At 51.1% G+C, this 16,840-nt stretch overlaps 6 protein-coding genes across 6 annotated transcripts; 3 read left to right on the forward strand and 3 right to left on the reverse strand.

Annotated features, from left to right (window-relative positions):
• Nucleotides 1-40: 40 nt before the first annotated feature.
• On the reverse strand, nucleotides 41-1,401 carry BO70DRAFT_279101 (uncharacterized protein; the record flags this gene model as incomplete). Its single annotated transcript, XM_025539004.1, has 2 exons — nucleotides 41-1,176; nucleotides 1,242-1,401. Coding segments are annotated over 2 exons (1,296 nt in total), but the record flags the coding sequence as incomplete, so codon positions are not given.
• A 1,223-nt stretch (nucleotides 1,402-2,624) lies between these two features.
• Nucleotides 2,625-6,679, forward strand: BO70DRAFT_115177 (pectin lyase-like protein). Its single transcript, XM_025537910.1, has 10 exons — nucleotides 2,625-3,545; nucleotides 3,592-3,625; nucleotides 3,672-3,847; nucleotides 3,908-3,999; nucleotides 4,056-4,224; nucleotides 4,276-4,343; nucleotides 4,408-4,546; nucleotides 4,611-5,379; nucleotides 5,441-5,947; nucleotides 6,000-6,679. The coding sequence occupies exons 1-10, from the start codon at nucleotides 2,823-2,825 to the stop codon at nucleotides 6,491-6,493; spliced, it is 3,171 nt and encodes a 1,056-aa protein (XP_025396370.1). The 5' UTR covers nucleotides 2,625-2,822; the 3' UTR covers nucleotides 6,494-6,679.
• Nucleotides 6,680-8,330: 1,651 nt separating this feature from the next.
• BO70DRAFT_364816 (uncharacterized protein) lies at nucleotides 8,331-8,756 on the forward strand. Its single transcript, XM_025543908.1, has one exon. The coding sequence runs from the start codon at nucleotides 8,345-8,347 to the stop codon at nucleotides 8,606-8,608; it is 264 nt and encodes an 87-aa protein (XP_025396371.1). The 5' UTR covers nucleotides 8,331-8,344; the 3' UTR covers nucleotides 8,609-8,756.
• Nucleotides 8,757-9,786: 1,030 nt separating this feature from the next.
• BO70DRAFT_413865 (uncharacterized protein) lies at nucleotides 9,787-10,929 on the forward strand (the record flags this gene model as incomplete). Its single annotated transcript, XM_025547339.1, has 1 exon — nucleotides 9,787-10,929. Exon 1 carries the CDS (start codon nucleotides 9,877-9,879, stop codon nucleotides 10,927-10,929), a length of 1,053 nt encoding a protein of 350 aa, XP_025396372.1. The 5' UTR covers nucleotides 9,787-9,876.
• A 177-nt stretch (nucleotides 10,930-11,106) lies between these two features.
• On the reverse strand, nucleotides 11,107-12,405 carry BO70DRAFT_115261 (uncharacterized protein). The gene is made up of 2 exons (XM_025537911.1): nucleotides 12,095-12,405; nucleotides 11,107-11,881 (listed from the first exon to the last, which is right to left on the reverse strand). Exons 1-2 carry the CDS (start codon nucleotides 12,135-12,137, stop codon nucleotides 11,229-11,231), a joined length of 696 nt encoding a protein of 231 aa, XP_025396373.1. The 5' UTR covers nucleotides 12,138-12,405; the 3' UTR covers nucleotides 11,107-11,228.
• A 496-nt stretch (nucleotides 12,406-12,901) lies between these two features.
• On the reverse strand, nucleotides 12,902-15,038 carry sit2 (putative siderochrome-iron transporter). Its single transcript, XM_025541365.1, has 3 exons — nucleotides 14,747-15,038; nucleotides 14,069-14,682; nucleotides 12,902-13,979 (listed from the first exon to the last, which is right to left on the reverse strand). Exons 1-3 carry the CDS (start codon nucleotides 14,986-14,988, stop codon nucleotides 13,045-13,047), a joined length of 1,791 nt encoding a protein of 596 aa, XP_025396374.1. The 5' UTR covers nucleotides 14,989-15,038; the 3' UTR covers nucleotides 12,902-13,044.
• Between the last annotated feature and the right edge of the window lie 1,802 nt (nucleotides 15,039-16,840).

Raw genomic sequence — 16,840 nt, forward strand, 5'->3', positions numbered from 1 at the left:
AGCTTCAATACTCCGGGAGGAATGTGTGGTCGAGACAGTCGCGGTCAGAATTGCGAGGTTGGTGTATGATCTGAACTGGAAGTTTCAATGAGATACCGGATGTGAGAAGATTGGCCCCAGGAGTGTGGTAAGAGATGTTGACGTCGAGACTATAGACACGAGATATGAGGCACGAATGGAAAGTTGGGACGAAAGTCTTGTCTTTCGGCAGCGTAATCGGTACGGTGATGGACGTGGTATAGACGGTATTGCCAGGGCTCGATATCATCGTATCTTTTGACGATGAAAGGCTCAGTGAGGCAAAATCCCCGTCGTTCTCGGCGGTCGTGTTGTGCTTTTCCCATCTGATCGATGAGATAGACATCGACGAGATGGGGACTGTTTTGGTGTAGCTTTCTTTCCCGAGCGTTCGGTCCCGATGGACACTCTTCGAGGGAAAGTCTGTCCACGGGGTACTGCCGTAGAAGGTCGTCGCGTTCAGAGTAGTTGAAACCGTCCCCAATTTGAGGGGTGGCTCATCGCCCTCCGGGGTGAAGCGAAGGTGGACAGTTGCGGTAGTGCCGACTGCCCCGGGGCTGGAAGCCTCAGTCTTGGAGGAGAAAAGCTGCAGTGGCCTTGGCTGCGAGGCAACTGCAGCCAGACAACCGACTTTCCTCCTCATCACACCTCTGTGGACCGTCTTCATCTTCTGCAGGCAATACTCGTCATCGCCCTCCAGCACATTCAACGGCGGTTCCTCCTCCTTTGAAGAGACGATCCGAATCCTCTTGGACAGGGTAACCAGGTTCTTCATCGGCTTACCCACTACTGAAGGCTTCTCCGTAATCGAGACCGTGATAGCATAGCATATCTGGCTGGACTCATACGCCAAATCATCCAACAAGTTCCTCCCATCGTCTAGCACCATGGAGCCCGCCAAACTGGGAGGCAGTTGGGTATGGGCGTCTGTGAGTTGCAGATTGTTGCGCGAATGCCGGCACACATCCGGAAGAAGATGGGAAGGCACCACAAATGTAAAAGGAAGATTGTAAGTTTCTCCGGCTTTCAGGGTGCGTGATTCTGGGTAGAATTTCTCGCATCCTGGTTGTTGAAGCTGCAGGAAATTCTTGATGCTGTTCTCTCTCCGCGGGATTTGTGTTTGGGGAGCGGTGGAGTCCACGGTGGTTCTTGCGGCACCTATTGGATGATCGCGAGTTAGATGGATGATAATTGTGGGGTGGGAGGGGAATGGGACTATATACCCTCAAGTGTGATGCTTAAGCTCTCGAAACTCGTATCTTCCTGAGGCATGATGGTCACTGTGCCTTGTATACTGTCACCGGTCGTAAAGCAACACAGCACATTCTCATAACCGTCTATATTGATCGCTATCAGAGGACGCGACCACTTTTGAAAAGCCTCGGAAGTGTTGGGGTCGCGGGCGGCCATGTTCTTGCTGGAGTTGCTGGATGACATTGGGACAGATGAACAACAATGTGATGAACGTGAAGGATAATGGATATCAGGACCCCAGCCTGAAGCCATCTAGACCGAGACTGTTGACAATGTTTATATTGAATGATACCTTACCGCGATGAGGCTCTATTCTGCGTATTAAATCATGCTGCGTTGGAGCCAATCCCACTCCTACTCTGAAGGAGATCAAAACAGTCAGTGCTGCTTGCGATAAGCCCCATAGAATGCAGTCATCTAACATGGTGGCTTGAAATGACTCGTATAGGAAAATTTCTTCGATCAGTTTGACCGATCAGTGAGGCTACAAGATAGAGTATCCAGCGGGGAAATTGTGTTTACAGCGAGACCAGCACGGATCCCACCGGTAAGCTGCCACTGCATTGGCCATCCACGCCATGTCCGGCCCTATTTTAGCGCCATGTGGTGGCTGTCAGTGAGTCACGGAATCCTCGATACATCAAGGAAGGAGATGCAATCCGTGACTCACGCAGGAGATCGGCTTACATGAGCTCTAGACCTTATAAGATCCGCATCAACAACTTACCTCCTAACAATGTTTCTCCGCATGGGTGATTTCTACGAACTGATTGCCCTATTTGGGTAGTCCGGGAAGGGGAACCGACTGTTCCAACAGCAGGATGTCATCGACACGAATGCCTACATCATGGGAGGGAATCCAGCAAAGAGACGAAGTCATAAGATTGTTCTATCGACGACAGGGTTGGTGGTTAGCTGAGAGGGAAGGAGGTGAGTCACTAACAGGCGCTAGCCTCAGGCACGGCTGATCATCATCCGTCTAGTGCCTGCGATAATAACCCTCATAGGCGAGCGAACCAATCCAACCATCGCACCGGATTGCTTACGGAGGATACGATCCACCCGCAGGCGTCTCCGGTTCCGTCCGTCCGACAGTACAACACTGATCGGCATTCTCATGCGCTGGCATCAAATAAAGTTGCAGGCCTGGTAACAACCGCTTCTGTCAAATCTCATTTCGGCCGGACAGTACACAAAACTCAACTCTAACTCGGTATTGAACTCAAATTCCAATATGCCACTTCGAACATGACCCCTAGGAGTGGCCGGAACTAAGCAAACACATCAACTGGCCTACTGGGAATAATCACAAGATGCCGTGCGACATGCAATTTTCGTCGCGGGAGGAACCGTCACCCACGGTGCTACACTGCAGGGATGGCTGCCACAGCGTGTCCGTCTGCAGTGGTACCGAGGTCACAGGTCATCAGTAAAATCCCCGTAGGGTAGGAGGAAGGGCAGGAGAGTCGGTAAGTTGGAATCTTCCGCTTCGAAGGCTGGTTCTACTCGTTGCGACACACCGCTTCTTTGGCGATAATCTACTGGAAGCAATGAGTCGACGATATGGTACTCGGGTCAGTATACCACTTACCCTTGTGGTCGCGGTGATATCATTGCTTTTGCTATGTATAATTAGCAGCGTGGGAGGGTTTCCCGATGTCCGTCGAGACATTCCTCATGGACTGCGTGATTTTGAGTCAAAGGATGAAGGGCCTGCTTCGAATCTCCGCGCAAGCTTTCTCAGCTTTCTCGGAACTCTACAGGATGCAGAGAAAAAAGTACGGGCGGCCCATACGGCACTGGCAGCGATGAATAGGGGGCGCTTTGAACACCCCCACGGCATGGAATACGGTCCTGACAGAGGCTATACGCTTGATGAAAGTCGGCCTGTTCCAACCCCTCCTTACAGAGCTGAAAGTTCTCCAGCGACTCACGGAAACAATAAACTCGTGGAATACACTGACCGAACCCAATACATAATTCCCCGAGACGTTGTTGAAGCCGCGCGTATTGTGGCGGAGGCTTCCCCTCTGCCACTTCCAGGCGACTATGGTGTTGAAATAGCCCAGGTATTCGAGGAACACAGATCGCGAAGTCCGTACACTAGCGATGCTCACCCACAGGATCATCAAGCGTGGAATAGAGTAGACAAAAATGTGTCGAATCCTTCAAGAGGAGCAGAGACGGATCCCGAAGCGCATCCAAGTACGGAATTCTGGATGACGACTATCGAACAGAGAGGGTCCAGTCCATTTGCACCTCCAGGATACAAGGTGTGTGGCTATCATCTGATCCGATTGATCTTTCTCACAATGCCAGGTCTGGAGGAACGTTAGAGACTATGGTGCCCGAGGTAGGTACATCCACTATGCCAATGGAAGTCGCTTATTTTGTACCAGGAGATGGAGTAAGCGACGATACTGCAGCCATCAACGCAGCCATCTCGGACGGGGGACGATGTGGTCAAGGCTGTGGATCGAGCACGATATACCCTGCCTTTGTATATTTCCCATCGGGCACTTATCTCGTCAGCTCGTCCATCATCCAGTATTACAATACCGAGTTTTATGGCAATGTTCGTGATAGATAACTCATAATAATTCGATTCTTGAGTTGAAATTTAACCAGCTTACAGCCTTTTGACTACCCGACCATCCTGGCGGCCTCGAGCTTCGTAGGTCTCGGGGTAATCTCGTCAGATGTTTATGTCGGTGAAAAGGAAGAGTGGTATGCCTCTGGCTTCCAACACAACCTATTGTCCTATTTATTGACCCTTCATCAAGGTATATCAACACCAACAACTTCCTGCGATCGATCCGAAACTTCAAAATTGACATCACTCGGACAAACCCAACGGCATACGTCTGCGGGATCCACTGGCAAGTAGCGCAAGGGACTTCGCTCGAAAACATCATCTTTTACATGATGCAAGATGGCAGGACAACGCAGCAGGTGCGCACTACGCCCCACAGCATGCCTTCATCGGAGAGTTAATACATCCAGGGTATCTATATGGAAAACGGCAGTGGTGGATTCCTCACCAACCTCACTTTCGTTGGCGGTAACTTTGGGTAGGTCGTCGTCATCACCACCACCACCACCACCATGCAGGGGATCAGCTAACGGCCCGTGAAGAGCGTATCTCGGAAACCAGCAGTTCACCACCACGCGGCTCACCTTCCTCAATTGTAAAACCGCCGTGCAAATTCACTGGGACTGGGCCTGGACGATGCAGGACCTGGTGATAAGCAATTGCACGGACGGGATTGTCATGGTGGGAGGCGTAAGATACCATCCAGATTGCAAGTTACCCCGACTAACGTAAATTTATGTGCCAGGCTGGCGGCGCTGGAAGCACAGGACAAGGAGTTGGATCTCTAATCGTCCTCGACACGGTCATCGCGTCCACGAAAAACGGTATTGTCACGTCGTTGCTAGCTGAGAACTCCAGCTCGTTCCTGATCCAGAACTCGGCCTTTGTCGCAGTCGAAACGGCTATTTTGGATCGGGTCAAGGGTCAGACACTACTGGCTGGTGGCTCGCGAGTGAATGTCCAGTCGTGGGGATTTGGCCGTGTGGCTGGCGCAAGTAGCAACAGCACGGTCTACCGCGGTGCTGATGTTCCGGCGATGAATCGCAGCAGTTCCCTGACGAGAAACGAGGGATATCTGGCTCGGAGCTTCTTCCAGCGACAACGACCGGCATATACCGATATCGGGGTCCGTCAGATCGTCGATGTCAAAGCTGCAGGTGCGGTTGGAGACGGGAGGAATGATGATACCGCGGTTCTGAATAGCATCCTGGCTCGCGCAGCGAGTACATCCTCTGTTGTCTTCTTTCCGTTTGGGGTTTACATTATCCGAGATACCCTCCATGTCCCAGTCGGTAGCCGGATCATCGGACAGGCGTGGGCTCAGATCATGGCCACGGGCGCGAGATTTCAAGATGAGAGGAACCCTCACGTGGCGGTCCGAGTGGGCAATCCGGGGGACACGGGAATCGTGGAGATTCAGAGCATGCTATTCACTGTTTCTGGTCCGACTGCGGGCGTGGTACTCGTGGAGTGGAATGTTCATCAGTCGGCACAGGGATCGGCTGGTCTGTGGGGTACGGTTGACTCAACTCACTTCTTCACCCAGCACACTACTCTAACATCCATTCATTTTAGATTCCCACTTCCGAGTCGGCGGTGCCATTGGCTCAGACTTACAGCTCACCAATTGTCCGAAAGGCACAGGACGAGTGAACGAACAGTGTCGAGCCGCATCACTGCTCCTGCATCTCACCGCACAGTCTTCCGCCTATTTCGAGAATGTATGGGTCTGGACTGCGGACCACGACCTGGACAGCAAGTCCAAGGACGACCAAATCGATATATATGCCGCACGGGGAGTTCTAATCGAGAGTCATGGCCCGACATGGATGTACGCCACTGCCTCGGAACATAACATTCTATACCAGTACCAGATCGCCGGGGCCAGGGACCTCTACATGGCTATGATCCAGACCGAATCCCCGTATTTCCAGCCGTCCCCCAAAGCGCCCACCCCCTTCACAACAGGGCTATTTGCCAGCGACCCGACCTTCTCACACTGTCCGTCCAACTCGAACACATGCGCCATATCCTGGGCTTTGCGGGTTATTGACTCCACCGCGGTCTACATCATGGGCACCGGTGAGCTTCCACACTCGAACAACAGACAAAAGCACGCTAAGTCGTGTTGCAGGTTTCTATAGTTGGTTCTCGAACTACGTGCAAGACTGTCTGAAGACAGAAAACTGCCAGCAGCGAGCTGTGGAGGTCTCCCAGAGCAGTACCGATACCTGGATATACAATCTTGTCACCAAGGGTACCGTGGAGATGATCCGTCCGGTCGGGGAAACTCCCACATACGCGGCGAATAATGTTAATGGCTTCATGTCGTCTATCCTGGCCTGGATTCGCGTGGCTGGTTGGTCCATGTCCTCGGGACAGACCAATTCTGCCGATCACTGGGTTGGGGTTAATGACACAGCATTCCGGTGCTGTGGGCGATGGTATACGGCTGTCGCGGGGGATACTTGTAACACGATCTGCGGCAGACAGGGGATATCGTCAGATTTGTTTCTGGCGTTGAACCCTTCGCTGGGAGGGGCTCAATGTGATGGGGCTTTGGTGCAGGGGAGGAGATATTGTGTTGGGTCGGATCGATATGGGAACAGCACGAGCTTGGGGAATTAGCTGGGTCTATCTTGTCAGCCAGCTTCGTGCATGCATGCAAACGTTTCGCGCAATCAAGTAGGGTATTTGGACTGGGATACTATATCAGTCCAAGGCGATAGTCATATGAGCTGGAATCAGATCCCGGGCATAGGAACCCATCTCTACTATCTCTGAGATACCTGCCTTCGATAATATCTGCTTTATATTATTCCATCTGACTAGCTGACTAGCTGACTAGCAGGCATACCGTACTCCTTACATATGGCTCTCCGAGCCTGCCTTATCAGCCAAAATGACAATACAAACTGACTACGCCCTGACTATACATCACCTCTAACTCCCACCATTAACTAGTATCTCCAACCCGTGCCCATTCCTCAGCATCTGGTCCTACAGCACTGGTCAGATGAACGATTCCGTACACATTTGGACACACAGACTGCCTAGTAACCAAACCGGACACCAGCGGGAGGCGACCCTCACCGCAGCACTGGGTGGCCCTTTCCAGACCAAGCCCCCAGTCGTCCCCAGCACGCAATGTCTCGGAGAGCTGCACAAGGGCCGACATGGAGGATGAGTATATATTGGCGGGAGCTGCTCTGGGATCACGTGACCGCAACTTTCTAGTTGACAGACCAAAAAGACCACTCGGCAAAAAAGGTGTCCAGACACCTAAGTAGGCGTGATACTGAATGATACTGGGGTTGACGCTACTTGGTCGCCGCGATGCCTGGCCCCTCCCACCCGAATGAACCCACTCTTTTCCGTTGCTACAGAAAGGAATAAACTATGGAGCCTATAAGCTACACATTCCTAAACACAACCGGGGCATCGAGCTTGTCCAAGGTTTCTGCCAAGCGCATGAGGGCGCATATCACCAAAACCAATTTCGCGAAAAGACGCCAGCGGATTGCTGACACCGCTGTCTCCGAAACACCCTCGGAGAAAATCTCGATCGCCCAGCAAGCTGGCTCTCCAGTCCTGACAGGAAAGCAAAATATACCCATTGCAGGAAGTTCAAAATCTACTTCACCATGCGTGTGGACCAACCGAGATCCAGCGGGCGACAGCAGAGGCCGTACGGTGTCCGTCCCACTCGGTGTTGAAGACTGCTAATGTTTACTTTCCCTTCCCCGTATCATAAGCTCCTTCATTGCACACATGAAAGGAAAGGTACCTGGTTTGTAAGGTCACTTTCGATCTGGCGTTGATGAAAGGCCGGGGTTTAGCCTCCGGGTATTGTTGTCTTAGGGTTTCCCCGATCACCTGGCCGGGTTGTGTATGTATAGTCTTGTCCTTGTCTGGAGCATGGTTTCTGAGGCAATTTATCGATGAATAAATACATGTAGGAATCTGAAACCCACGACCTAGATCCTGAAGCCTTTCAGTAAGAATCGATAGCATTGTGAGAAGCATGTGTCTTGAACTAGAGGTTCTAGTAGCACAACATGCCCACTTCTTTCTACAGCATATATTCAATTCCATCATCCATCAACATCAATCCCCCGCGACCTTTCTACGTGAACCATCAAGCGAGATCATCTGATAACCTTGCAGATCGCATGGCAATGATCGCGGCGACGTACGAGGTGTGATGCAATGGCTGCGTAACCACAGCCGGCAGTGATTGGCGAACCCCATGCGGAGGCCTTTGACGGGCGTCAGCCGAAGGATGCCGCCCAATGAAGCGATCCCAGCCCCGGGCCCAGCCATGGTTCCAGCATCACCCCACGATGTCATGACACCCCATGCCGAATACTTAAATTCCCCGCTGGCCGCCCGGAACGACGTTCCAAGACAACTTGTCATTCCCTATGAAATCCATGCTATCAAGTTCATTTTGACCACGTCGATATATCGGTCTTCACCATGTCTTCGGAACCCCGTAAGCAGTCCGGACAGTACCATCTGACGGGCTCGCAAATCGTCGAGTCCATCGACGATCTGGGCTCGGAGGGACGCTGGGGAGAACTGAACCAGAGAGCCCAGCAGCAGTCTGCGACCGGTGGTGGTACCGGCACTACTTCCTCCACTACGCACCGGACGCAGGCCGCTCAGGCTAAGGCGCATTCCTTCCGGCCCTATACTGGTAGTTTGTCTACCTTACCTTTGATCTTGACGATGAGGAACTGATCATCATGAATTAGATACCGAGCAGAGTGAGGATCTGCATCCCGATGATTAGGCCATCGTCCATGGTCGTCAGTCTGGCTTTGGCCGTGTATATCTGCCTCTACCCTGATTTCTTATACGTTAGGTCACTACTTAAGTGGATGCTGTGTTGCAAAATATGAAGTAAATAATATTATTCAGCTTAATCTACCACATGGATCGCGTTTCAATAAGCAGTGACAAAAGAATGACATTGTGGCCGTTGACATCTACGGACTGACACATTATGTAGTGAAGACTCTAACCGTTTGTATCCAAGTACTTTGACATGACAGGACAAGGACAAAATAAGGTGTTCGGTGTTTTGAGACTCCTCTACGGAAGGGGGTAGCATATGATCTCACGACAAGAGCCTACAGCAGCAAGGAAAATGAGGTTATGAGACCGTTGGATTGGTGTAGGGGATCGGCTAGCTAAGTGCGTCCCCAGGAGGAAGAGGGAGGAACAGGGAGGAGGCTGCGGAGGCAGTCACTGCAGGCGCTGCAGGCAGTGGCCCCGCTGAAATGATAGAGGTGACCAAAAATGAAAATTATTCAAATCTGCATAAGTATGACAGAAAGGCGGACCGTCCAGGGACAAAGGAAACGACAGGGGAAAGGTTGCGTGTGGGCTGATTACACAACAAAGCGCTTGCCATGTAAGAGTAGTGCAGAATACCCAAGCCCTCTTAGTTTCCGAGACAATGGGCCAATGTCCTACAATAAAACGGCTTCCTGAGTATTCGTGGCTGAAAGGCTGGTTGAACTGATGCTGCAAAGGCCTATACCGGAAAGAGGGCGAAGTCCTGTTTCCTATAGGGGATTTCCAGTGACCAGTATGGAGCTAAAGAGTCCACCAGTTGCACAAGGCCAAGGAAAGGGTAGGGACAAGTAACGCCATTTACCTTACTATCGCTGCAGTCATAATCTTCATGACTTGGTCATATGGAGTGAATAAAGGCTCCTATTAACTGAAGTCATTCAACAGGTCAGATCTCGGAATCCTCCTACTCCAGGATGATTTCTTATCACTAAAAGATCTATTCGAGTCCAACTCCTCATCCTACTGTGTGTTGAAAGCTTATAGTTGTCTCACTTTAGTTCTTCCCCTCTCGGCATCTACCTTTTTCCACCTTCCCTTCTTATATATATCACCGCAAGCAGACCTCGGGGAATGACAGTTACTGATTGTAAATTTTCCGTCCTAGTGGCTTTTGAAACCAACAAAAGCCATCTTGACAAGTTGCAAAAATGGCCCAACTAATCCAGTGGTTCTGTACCCGATCTGTGTCTCTAGTCCATCGCGAAAAGGCTCCTCTTTCCAATTTTCCATTCCTCCGTCTCCCACGAGAGATTCGCGATCAAATATATCGAGAGCTGCTAACCCGGCCCGACCATGATGAGATCTTCATCCGATGGTCCGACGAATCAAAACGATGGTCCGACGTGACGAAGCAATGCTATTGTCGGCGTAAGAGGGAATACAACGGATGTACAAGGCCGCTGGACACTGCTATCTTGTACACCTGCAAGGTTGTGCATGAGGAAGCGCTGCTAGCCCTCTACGAAAACAGCAAGATCTGGATCGATGCCCCCCCTGCAAAGGCTCTTGAATTCCTCTCATCTCACTCATTCGTGGGAGTAAGAGGGATCCGTCATCTCAAGCTAACCATGAGCACGTTTGCAGATCGCACAAAAAGGTCGTCTGAGGAAACATGGCTTTGGAGTTTGGTAAAGAAATACATCGATAGCGAAAGACAGGATCCGGAATTATACTTGATTGATCCCTGGTTAGATCTTTTTGCCTTCATTCGGAAGAATCTCCAGCATTTGCACACCCTTCATATCTGCCGACGCAGAGAATTACCTCTCTATTTTCTGCCTCGTGATGATGAATTCGCTAGAATGCACAACTTCTGCAAGCGAGACTGGATGGACCAAGTACGCATAACTCCTCAGATTTCCACTCTCCTTGTGGACGTCGACTGTTTGAGCTATGATCACGTATTTCCGTTCGAGGTTGACTCGTTGCATGGGTTGCGAAAAGAGCTTTCCCACGTCTCGGGGTTTAAGGAAGTAGCCGCGGACTGGGAGCTCTATGCTGTGGTCTCTGAAGATGATTGCTCAAAGGGTAGACCCTATTCCCGTTTCTGGCTCTCGCTCACTCGAAGAGATCCATCACAAAGCCGGAACGACGAAGATGCCCTGACCCCGCTTCCCCTATTTGAGAAAAGCTTTACGATGGATGACTCGTTCGGTTTCAAGATTTGGAACTGGCGCGACCCGAATCTAGATAGCCAGTAGTTTGTTGCTGGGGATGTAACAGGGCTAGGTTTTCTTGTGCGACTTGTATTCTCATTAACTTATTACTGTCCTTTCGTTTATCACTTTTCTCATACTCTTACTTTCTTCGGCTATGGAACACTGGACTGAATATGTTAGATCGACACAAATAAATACCCCCATGGGAAAAGCTCACCCCAGATGCATACAACCACTTCCAATGCAGATGACCAAGTGATGTTGAGCTTTCAATTAGAAAACCCTTCTCCTTGTCCTGTTTACATAATCAAGTAATCTGTAGTTAGTACCCTAATTCACAACTATACCTGCTCTGCCAAGCTACGAGTCGCCTCGACAGAGCCATTCGCAAGAGGCACAAACGAAGGCATAACCTTGGACATATCAGACAAAAGACCCTGTCCCAGACGATCCTGCTTCCTCCCATACCCGCCACCACCAGGCGTCTCAATCACCATGCGATCGCCAGCAGAAACCAGAATCGAGTTCTTCCCTCCAATCGACACCGTCGTCCCCGAATGCTGAACCCACGTATTCAATCTCCGCTTCCCATCGTCTTCCCCCGCCATCCCATACGGACTGAAGCTATGCCTCTCAGACAGAACCGACGCCGTCATGGGGGTCCGAAACTCCACGTCGCGGATCACCCCTTCGCCACCAGGATGCGCCCCATCACCGCGTTTGTCGCGATTGTTGTTCCCATTCGAATTCATTCTATGCGCCAGAGTGAGAAAATGGATGGTTTGAACACCGGGAGAGTGTTTCCTACCGATGTCCTTCGTGTCCAGACCCGTCCTGCGAGGTATGCTTTTGCCGTAGTAGATCTCCAGAACCTTCCGGATCGCTTCTGTGGGGGCATCATCGTAATTTTTGGGATCAACCGAGAGGAATTTCACGACGATGTCCTCTTCACCAGGTACCTTGCAGATACAGTCAGTGAATGTTCCACCGCGATCTGTAGTAGTGTTAGCGGGTCGATCCGTGGGAGTAGTTACAGCCACGCCATGCTCGCTATAATGCCACGGGTATCAGAGCTGAACTTCGTTCTAGAAAGTAGTCTACTGGTAATAAATCCCCGAAGAGAGGGGAAATTACAATGGCAAGTGCGTGGAAGTAACTAATGCTGTGTGACTGTAGCGCCTTCCCAGGATGTTTGGATTTGACTGACCTATGGAGATGCATAACTGTCGACTGGGTATCAAAATTGGCATAATTGCAGGTGAAGAGGATCCAAGTTCTTGCGAGTTCTCTTTCCGAACATAGGAGAAGTGGATGAAGGTCCTTCATAAGGGCCACGACATCAGTCTTTGCGTGCAACTGTCGGCCCGCATCCCGAGGCAGCAGCACCAGAATCGTTATCCCCATCGGCCCACCCCCCCGGAGCAGTGTCAAGATAGGGACCATTTGTCGCGACTTGTTTGGCACCCGATTATCAGTGACCGTGCTTATCAGACGGGGAAAAGCTGCCTAGGAAGTACGGAGTAGACATGTGTGGGATGGTGTTATCATCTTCCCCCGCACCTTATCGAGGCGTTTGACGGCAACTTATGGAGATCGTCAGCTTCACTTCCTGTCAAGGTTAAGTGTGTTTGTAGTGGAGTCCGTCTCAATCAGCCTCCTTGCATGGCGTAAGATTTCGCAGAAAAATGTGCGGCTTGGGAATTATTCACTGAGGAATTCATATGGTTAGAGTGAATAATATATTGTGGACTGAAACTCTTATTTGGAAGTGCGAGAAGGGAAATATGGAGAACAGAGACTTATTGCATCTCCGTGAGAGAGAATAGCATACCATGAAAATTAAAATATCTCTAGAATGCTGGACTTGAGGCAATTGTTATGGCTTCGGCATAAGAAGTAGTGTCTTTTGTAGAGAGAAAAAGCATTAGACTTGCATTCAATCTCTGACATGGATTCCCTCTGATATCTCGTCCGTTTGCTTTGTGATTACAGTGGGATACAAATTTTAGTAAGAGACACCAGACCTGCAGCCCTGATCATTAAATTCGTCTATGTATATTATGATATCATCAAAAGACCGTTATTAAAGTAAACATTATCCGCTCTTCCAAATCTTCCATCCTCATTCTAACCTTTTTAAATATCTCCACCAACCCCTTACATCATCGTACCCTTGTTCTGCTTCTTGTCAACACTGTAGTGTCTCCACATACCAACAGCAGGAATCATCAGAACCAGGATACAAGTAGCGGCAATAGCCTCATACTTCTGGGTGTAACCCCAAGCATAGTTGACGGCATCACGGACGGCCGAACCAGGTTCATACTTCATCTGGGTAAGGTAGCCACCGGCATACAGACTCTCCCACAGATCCTGATCAGCCTCGGGAAGCGCCTTGCGCAGACCCTGGGAGAAGGTGTTGGTGTAGATAGCAGCAGCAACAGCGTAACCGATCGCACCACCGATACTGTTGAACAGACCCAGCATGGACAGCATGATGGGGATACCATCACGGTCGGACGCACACATCACCGCCATCTGCTGACTGATGACCAGCATACCACCGGAGAACGCAATGAAGATCTGGCACATAATCACGTAGCCGATATCCCCGTCCGAGCCACGGAAGTGGATCATCAGACCAGCGCCCAGGAACATCAGCGGCACCGCGAAGAACAGACACGAGTACTTGAATTCTCGCACCATGCGGATCCAGAACCCGAAGATCGGGGACCACACGCACGATCCGACCGTGTAGATCGACGTCATGTACCCGGTCTTGGTCACGCTGAGGTTGTACACCACCATCACGAAGTAGTAGAAGTAGCTGTCCCAGCAGTAGAAGCTGAAGTAGAGGACTGCCGCGAGCAGGCACGAGCCCAGCACGGTGCGGTCGCGGAGGAGCTCGTAGGGGATGAAGTGCACGCGCGCGAACCATTTCTCCCACGCGGCGAAGACGAAGAAGAGGAAGAACCCGACGACGACTTCCGCGATGAAGGCGGCATCCTTGTACTGGGTCCGACCGTAGCTGGCTAAGCTGAAGGGGAGGAGGAAGAGGACGAAAGCGGCCATGAGAATGATGGCGCCGATGACTGTTTGGGTTGTTAGGTTTCGATCATTCCAGGAAAATCATGGAGGATGAGAGAATGAAAGGATTAACCAGGGGGGCAATGAAGCTTACCATCGAACTCGTGGACATAGTGGATGAATGACTGCAGCGCAGTCCGACCGCTCTCCTGGCGGACCAGAATGCCCTGCTTGTAGGCCTTGCGTTCATAGTACTTGAAGACGCAAATCAGGGGCGCGAACACAAACGGCTGGATGATCGCAAAAGCACCATAGGCCCAGCGCCAGCCACCGGTCTTCAGGAAGGAGTTCGCAGCCAGAGATCCGGTGAAGGCACAGCAGATGAAAGGCGTGGTGGAAAAACCAAAGGCGAAGGCACGATTGCGCAGGCCTGAGGTATCTGCGATGAAGATCTCGAGAATGAGGTAAATGGCATCGTAACCGATCCAGTAGAAAACGTAACCGGCAGCATATGCGTTGGGTCCATTGCACGAGGCGAGGATGATCAGACCTAGGACGTAGACGGCGACGAAAATGATCAGACCTTCCGCACGTCCCCAGATTCCAAGCAGTTTTCCGATAGGCAGCTTAAGCACTCCACCAATGATGGTCGCAAGGATAGCGGCGGTAGTGACCTGGGATGCGCTGGAGAAGTTCGAATAGGCATAGAAGTAGACGTTGGTGTTGATGTATTCGTGAAGCGCAAGCATGAAGTAGCAGATCCAGATCCTGTGTTGTCGTTAGCGATGCTGAACTATCGATCCCTCGATTTTTTGGTCCCTGTTGAACCTACCATCCGTAAGTGAGATATGTAGCCTTCTTACTCCACACAAGGGCAGCAGCCTCTGCCTTCTGCACACCAATGGGGGCGGTCGTGGAGACCTCTTCGGGATGCTGTTGAGCCTCCTTCTCCGCGCGATCGAGGTTGTCGGCGGGGGCTTCCGCATTTGGCTCACTGGAATCCTCCACAGGGCGGAGGTCTTCCACGATGTGGTTGGTCTTGCGACCCTTCAGCCGGTCGACAACGAAACCCATGATGGCTAGTTTGAGAGATGGGAGGTCTCTTCAAAGAAAGGGTGAGAGGGATGAACAAGGGGGGAGAAATTCGATGGAAAGAGGAAAGGAAACGGCCGATCGCAGGGCCGTATATATAGGCGGGATGTTGCAGTTGCCTGTCACACCGTGGCTTTGCTTTTTTTCTTTTCCCCCCAAGACCCTTTCTTTCCCTTGCTGGTTATCCATTTTTCTTTGCCCCTAGCTCCAGACTAGCGCCAACATCATGGCATTTTAATTTTTCCTATATGGCTCAGGTGGAGAATGATCCTTCGAGTCTAAACGGCTTTCAGCTCCAGGGTCGTGGCAACAAGGCCGATCGCACCACAAACCGTGCCGGAGTCGCCGATGGAGCAGAGGGGCCAGCATTGTTGGGGCGCGTGCGCCAAAGAAGGGGGGGGGGGGCAATAGGCGGAATAAGCGCAATCAGATAACCGGGCGATGGATCAGATAATCACCACGGAGGACGGCTGGCCAATCAACGCGGGGAATTTCCGACCGATGCCGGGTGGGATGATGGAAGCCAGCCAATAGGGGCACTCGGTCGGACTTGCCAGGCCCCACCCGTTGCTGCCCGGATCAGGCTGTTTCTGCCATGGAACCACACCTTCTCGTGGTGGGAGGAGCACGCGCACCAATCTAGACAATCAGCCAGGCCACCTCCTCGAAGGGGTCTAGCCGGCTCTCCCATGGCCGTATGCCATTGGACAGTCCATATGATTCCGACTCGATCTGCGCACTAGGTGAGAATTTCTCCAATCCTTCCTCATTACGGGTGCAAGCAATTTCGTCCCCCGATACGCTTTTTCGCAGATGTTCGGTCGTGAAAAATCTGCTGACTCGGTGAGGACCTGGAAGGATCGGGCGCCTGACAGCGAAAAAAATTAACATGGCTGCCTACCTATCAATCTTATCTGCGGGAATCTGATCAACTTTACTGGTTCCTCTCCTTTTCATTTACCGGATCATCAGTTATGTGGTAGCATCGTGCGTGCGCAGAACGGAACACAGAATAGACTCACTGTGTTCCATGCCCAACTCGGCTTTATGGATACCGGTCGCACTGCAGGCATATAGATATCACTGTCGCATCCATCGTCCAAACATTTGTGACAGTGCAAAGGGTCAGCATGGACAGTGAGCACGGATCCCCTTCGCAGTTGTCTACTTTGTTGGGGTCCAAAGTAGGCTCCGCCGCATCCGCCATGATTGGATCAATGACCGAAATGGTGTAGCGAACCATCGACACCATAGGATTATTACGTACTGGAAGGAAACATCCCATGAGACATGCCCCGAATTTTGTGTCCGGGTTGAAAACTGGACAGACATTTTGAGATCGTACGAGATGCCAAGCACATGACCTCGGGGCGACAGCTCGACCATGATTCTAGACCGTGAAATTTTCATCTCTGCCCAAGGCTTCGACTGAAATGCCAACAGGTGTAGGTATCGAGGCCGAGTTGAGTCTTGCAACTTGGTTCCAGACTGGTCTTTTCCTCATCAAAGATCTTATCTGTAGAAATTTCATCCCCATTTACCTTTGTCGGCCGCTGGAAATTTTCCGGTTGTGTGCAAGTCATTGGAACGAATTGGGGATTTTAACAGGCACGAAAATTTCAATTAAAGTTCACTCACCTTGGCGGTATGCAGAGAGCTCGGTTTAAGCTCCGGCCGCAGGGAAAATCCACAGAGGACAGAGAACTCGTGGTTCTCGTATCCGCCATTCTTGCATGCTCCAGCGGCCCGCTCGCTTCAAAGTCCACTGCACATCGAACCATCATGTCAAATGAATTTTAGCGTTTTCAGATGAATTGCATTTTCGACCAACCTT

This window comes from Aspergillus heteromorphus, assembly GCF_003184545.1.
Source record: "Aspergillus heteromorphus CBS 117.55 chromosome Unknown BO70scaffold_26, whole genome shotgun sequence".
Taxonomy (NCBI): Eukaryota; Fungi; Ascomycota; class Eurotiomycetes; order Eurotiales; family Aspergillaceae; genus Aspergillus; species Aspergillus heteromorphus.

Coding starts and splice junctions, on each gene's coding strand:
- BO70DRAFT_115177 (XM_025537910.1), top strand. CDS start 2,823: ATGAGTCGACGATATGGTACTCGGGTCAGTATACCACTTACCCTTGTG. Junction 3,546..3,591: donor TTGCACCTCCAGGATACAAG/GTGTGTGGCTAT, acceptor TCACAATGCCAG/GTCTGGAGGAACGTTAGAGA. Junction 4,547..4,610: donor GCACGGACGGGATTGTCATG/GTGGGAGGCGTA, acceptor TTTATGTGCCAG/GCTGGCGGCGCTGGAAGCAC.
- BO70DRAFT_364816 (XM_025543908.1), top strand. CDS start 8,345: ATGTCTTCGGAACCCCGTAAGCAGTCCGGACAGTACCATCTGACGGGC.
- BO70DRAFT_115261 (XM_025537911.1), bottom strand. CDS start 12,137: ATGCCAATTTTGATACCCAGTCGACAGTTATGCATCTCCATAG. Junction 11,882..12,094: donor ACAGTTATGCATCTCCATAG/GTCAGTCAAATC, acceptor ACACTACTACAG/ATCGCGGTGGAACATTCACT.
- sit2 (XM_025541365.1), bottom strand. CDS start 14,988: ATGGGTTTCGTTGTCGACCGGCTGAAGGGTCGCAAGACCAACCACATC. Junction 14,683..14,746: donor ACATATCTCACTTACGGATG/GTAGGTTCAACA, acceptor ACGACAACACAG/GATCTGGATCTGCTACTTCA. Junction 13,980..14,068: donor CTATGTCCACGAGTTCGATG/GTAAGCTTCATT, acceptor CAACCCAAACAG/TCATCGGCGCCATCATTCTC.